This window comes from Prunus avium, chromosome 5 (genome assembly GCF_965620075.1).
Source record: "Prunus avium chromosome 5, drPruAviu1.hap1.1, whole genome shotgun sequence".
Classification (NCBI taxonomy): Eukaryota; Viridiplantae; Streptophyta; class Magnoliopsida; order Rosales; family Rosaceae; genus Prunus; species Prunus avium.
The window spans coordinates 18492494-18496715 of NC_142288.1; the positions used below are offsets into that span (position 1 = coordinate 18492494).

The 4222-nt window shown below is 35.6% G+C and overlaps 1 protein-coding gene across 2 annotated transcripts; it reads left to right on the forward strand.

The window, feature by feature from the left end:
* The first annotated feature begins 654 nt into the window (after positions 1-654).
* Positions 655-3761, forward strand: LOC110756402 (increased DNA methylation 1-like). 2 transcript variants are annotated; one of them, XM_021957835.2, is made up of 5 exons: positions 655-803; positions 2613-2699; positions 2791-2890; positions 3003-3204; positions 3309-3761. In XM_021957835.2, exons 1-5 carry the CDS (start codon positions 799-801, stop codon positions 3425-3427), a joined length of 513 nt encoding a protein of 170 aa, XP_021813527.1. In that variant the 5' UTR covers positions 655-798; the 3' UTR covers positions 3428-3761. The 2 variants fall into 2 exon arrangements, with proteins under 2 accessions (XP_021813527.1, XP_021813526.1); XM_021957834.2 differs by lacking the exon at positions 655-803 and adding an exon at positions 1291-1366.
* Positions 3762-4222: the final 461 nt, after the last annotated feature.

Below are 4222 nucleotides of genomic sequence, written 5' to 3' on the forward strand. Positions count from 1 at the left end.
GTGTAGTTCATTGGAGTTGCCCTGCGCCAAACGAAATCGATCTCAATCTCTCAACTTCATCATTTTGCAGTAAGAGCTGCAGCGAGGTACATGCTTTAGTACATTTTACTTACACAGAGATTTAATCGTTTTATCAATTCTTTTTCGTGGTACAAAAATGTTGACATAAATGAACTTTTGTAACAGATTTTTGAGAAATTGGAGCTGATGGTTGGGGCCAAGAATGATTTAGACAACGGATATTCTTGGAGGCTTCTCAAGAGAGAAGATATAAGCTTAAGAGGCCATACTGAAAATTTGCACAAAAAATTAGAATGCAACTCCAAGATCGCAGTGGCAGGGGTCTTGATGCACCGCTGCTTTGAGACCATCATCGACCGATTCACTGGAACAAATGTTGTTCAGAGTGTAATACACAGTCAAGGGTAAGCACAAGGTTCTTAATCAGCTAATTTCTTTTGGTTTTTTTTTCTTCAAGTTATTGAATGATGAAAAAGATGTTGATTTGGTAGTTTAAGTTTGAAAGCCCATTTGGTTGGTTTTAAGTAAGCCCATGAGGCCCATTTGTTCTAGTGGCTTCGGATTTCGAGTCACCCACATATATATACATCATCTTCTCACTGTATTTAGTGTGCATCCACATTTTTTTTTTTGGATGAGATCCAAGGGTGTCCACCGCCGACAGTAGTGACTTATCCCTTTCGCCCCGGGAGCTCTCCAAAGGAGGTAAACAGCTGGCCACGAAATGCGCTCCATTCCCATGGGCGGGGATCGAACCCCCAACCACATGGTTAAAGAATGAGGTGAGCTACCACCACACCACATCTCATGGTTAGTGTGCATCCACATTTTAGTAAGAGAGAAAACTCTCTCTTTTGTTTGGGCATAGGTCCTTTCTTTTGAAATAATTTGAGAGAGCCAGAAACATCTATGGTGCGTTTGGATGAGGGAAATAAACTTGGGATTTTGACAAAAGTCGGAATTTCTAAATTGACATGAACCAATTCCCGTGTTTGGATAAAAAAAACATAGAAATTTAGAAATTCCGCGTGGGAAAAAACATGGAATTTGGAGATCATAAATCCAAACTTTAAATTCCATCTAAAAGTTGTCATTTCTAAAATCCCAAGAGAGATTGAGTTTTTAAAAAGATAACTTTACAAATAAAGGTTAAATTCCGTGTTTTAAATCCGTCACCCAAACAAGAAACTTTACAAATTCTAGAACATTAATTTCTGTCATTTTAAATTCTGTCATTTTAAATTCCGTCATTTATGAAATCCTTTGTATTTTTAAATTTCCTCATCCAAACACACTGCTAAGGTGAATGTGAATTAAGGTGAATGGAGTGGGACTCACAACATTTGTAAGTGAAGAAAATCTTCTCTTTGTTTTGTGAGAGAAAAATAATTTTTGTCTCTTTTTTATGAGCTACTTCAGATCTGGTTTTGTTCCCTAATATGAACTTTATTCTTGACTCATCTGTGTGGGAGTGATTTGGGTGATTTTTTTCGGTTTTTGGTTTGAGCTTCTTCAGATCTAGTTTTGTTCTCTAATCTGAACTTTGTTATTGACTCATCTATGTATGAGTGATCTTGGTGAATTTTTCTGTTTTTATTTGAGCTACTTGAGATATGGTTTTGTTCTCAGATCTGAACTTTGTTATTGACTCATCTGTGTGGGAGTGATTTTGGTTTTTTTTTTTTTCCGTTTTTTGTTTGAGCTACTTCAGATCTGGTTTTGTTCTCTAATCTGAACTTTGTTATTGACTCATCTATGTGGAAGTGATTTGGGTGATTTTTTCCTATTTTTGTTTGAGCTACTTCAGATCTGGCTTTGTTCTCTTGTTTGAACTTTGTTCTTGACTTATCTGTGTGGGAGTGATTAGGGTGATTTATACCTTTTTTTTTTGAGCTACTTCAGATCTAGTTTTGTTCTCTAATCTGAATTTTGTTCTTGACTCATCTGTGTGGGAATGATTTGGGTAATTTTTTCTCCTTTTGTTTGAGCTACTTCAAATCTGATTTTTTTCTCTAATTTGAACTTTGTTCTTAACTCATATGTGTGGGAGTGATTTGGGTGAATTTGGGATTCGTGTTTGTGAGAGTTAGACACTCCTATGTAATCTCCCTTCTAAGAGTATCCACAGTGAGGGGGTGTATTTTCGGGGGTGTAAAGCCACTTTTACATCCCCTTTACACCTCCGGGGGGTGTAAATACGCTTTTTGCTCCAATAGGGGGGTGTATTTTCGGGGGTGTAAAGCCTCTTTTGTTCATTTTTCCTCTCCTTTTTGCAGCTGGATCCCTCCTACAAGAGATGTAAAAAAAAGATGTGCAATTGCATCTAAATATGCATCTCCAAGGTGATGTAATTATACATTCATATACACCCCCCATTGCGGGTGATTCCGATCACAATGGGTGTATATTTAACATACACCCCCTCACTGTGGATGCTCTTAGTAGTGAAATTTCCTTACCCTTTGTGAACTGCACAAAGGCTACAAAATCAAACTAGTATAAACATCCGTGTGTTGTTGATTTATCTGTGTGTCATATTTTGCCTATGTATGACTAAATTGAAAATTGTTTGTAAAATCGTTCTTTTTCAGGTCAAATTTGGGTCGATTAAATTTTAGAGGTTTCTATACTGCCATCCTAGAGAAGGACGATGAAATCATCTCTGCAGCATCTATAAGGTAAAGGTCATGCATGTGTCTCATAAAAGTTTTATAGGAAGATGAAAAAGAGCATCATTCTTTACGTGCTTATCCCATTATGCTTTTGTAGAATACATGGAAGAGAGATGGCAGAGATGCCCTTTGTGGGAACCGAATCGAAGTGCAGGGGACAAGGATTTCTTCGAAAGTTTCTAGTAGCTATTGAATCTGTAAGTTGTTGCATAAGTAGATATATAATAGTTCCTTACATGGTGATTGTCATTGGCCTAGGGTTTTTTTTTTTTTTAAAAAGCAATCCTCATACACTGATTTATTTTTCAGGCCCTTCACTTCTTAAATGTGGAAAATCTGATCATTCCAGCTTCAATAGAAATAGTTGGAATGTGGACTAAAAAATTTAAATTTTCCCACATTGAAAGTGCCATGATCAGAACAATAATCTCCTCAAACACATTGATGTTTCCGAAGGCTGTCAGGCTACAGAAAAACTTGCTGGCAGATGATGCGGAAGCAGACAATGCAGGTCTCTCTCTCATAAATACACAATATTTTTCCTGCTTATATATGTGTGTTTAGCCAGTACTAATTCATTTCATCTTATAACTGTTTCTTCATTTTCCTTTGCAGCTATGGAGGTTAATGAAGTTCAGAACAATGATCAAAATGAGTTCCAGCAAAATAGAGATGAAAGACCGCCTTTCATTGATCTAAATCTGGACCCTTCGGAAGAGGCTATTGATGCATAATGCCAAGGATTTGATGTCAGAAGGTTTAGACTGTAAAATATACTGAAAGGTTTAGAACTTCCTGTTAAATGTGCCAAGTAAACAATACCTAGACTGCACATCATCTTCTGGTGTTATTAAAGTCATTGTTCTAACTAAGTTTACAAAGAAAATGGCATGTGAATGTAGAAAGCAAGGGTTAGATATAATGGTTTTTTTTTTTTTTCATGTCCTCTGCATTAGGATTTAGAAGTGCCTCAATTTTGTAACAAAAGCTTAGGATTTAGAAGTGCCTCAATGATTGTAACAAAAGCGATATTCCTTGTTAAATGTATATAGTTTTATTTTATCTTCATATATTTGTTCATCCTTGTTCCTCTTCCTTTATAATCAATTTTCTTATTACAATTATGAAAATATTATCACTATGAAAAAAATTATATTATGCTATGTCAAGCTCAAGCTACTCAAATTTTTAAGTTTTCCGTACACTTTTAATTTCCCTTGTCCACATCATAAATTTTAAAGGAAACTAGTTGCAAATAGTAGTCCCATTTATTGTCCAATAAATATGAAATGTAGGGATCTAGGGCCATTAAGCTTTGCTTTGGGCTTGGAGCCACAAAACTCACCAAAAAGAGAAAGGGTAAAACCTCTGTGGGAACCGTGTCATTTCACCAATCTGTGGATATGGAATATTTTGAAAAAATGAAATTCAAAGTTATAGTAAAAACTTTACTATTTTATGAAATAAGTATTTATATATTACATACATCTTGGTTAGCATGAATCCAAATTAATTGTACTTGCCTTTAT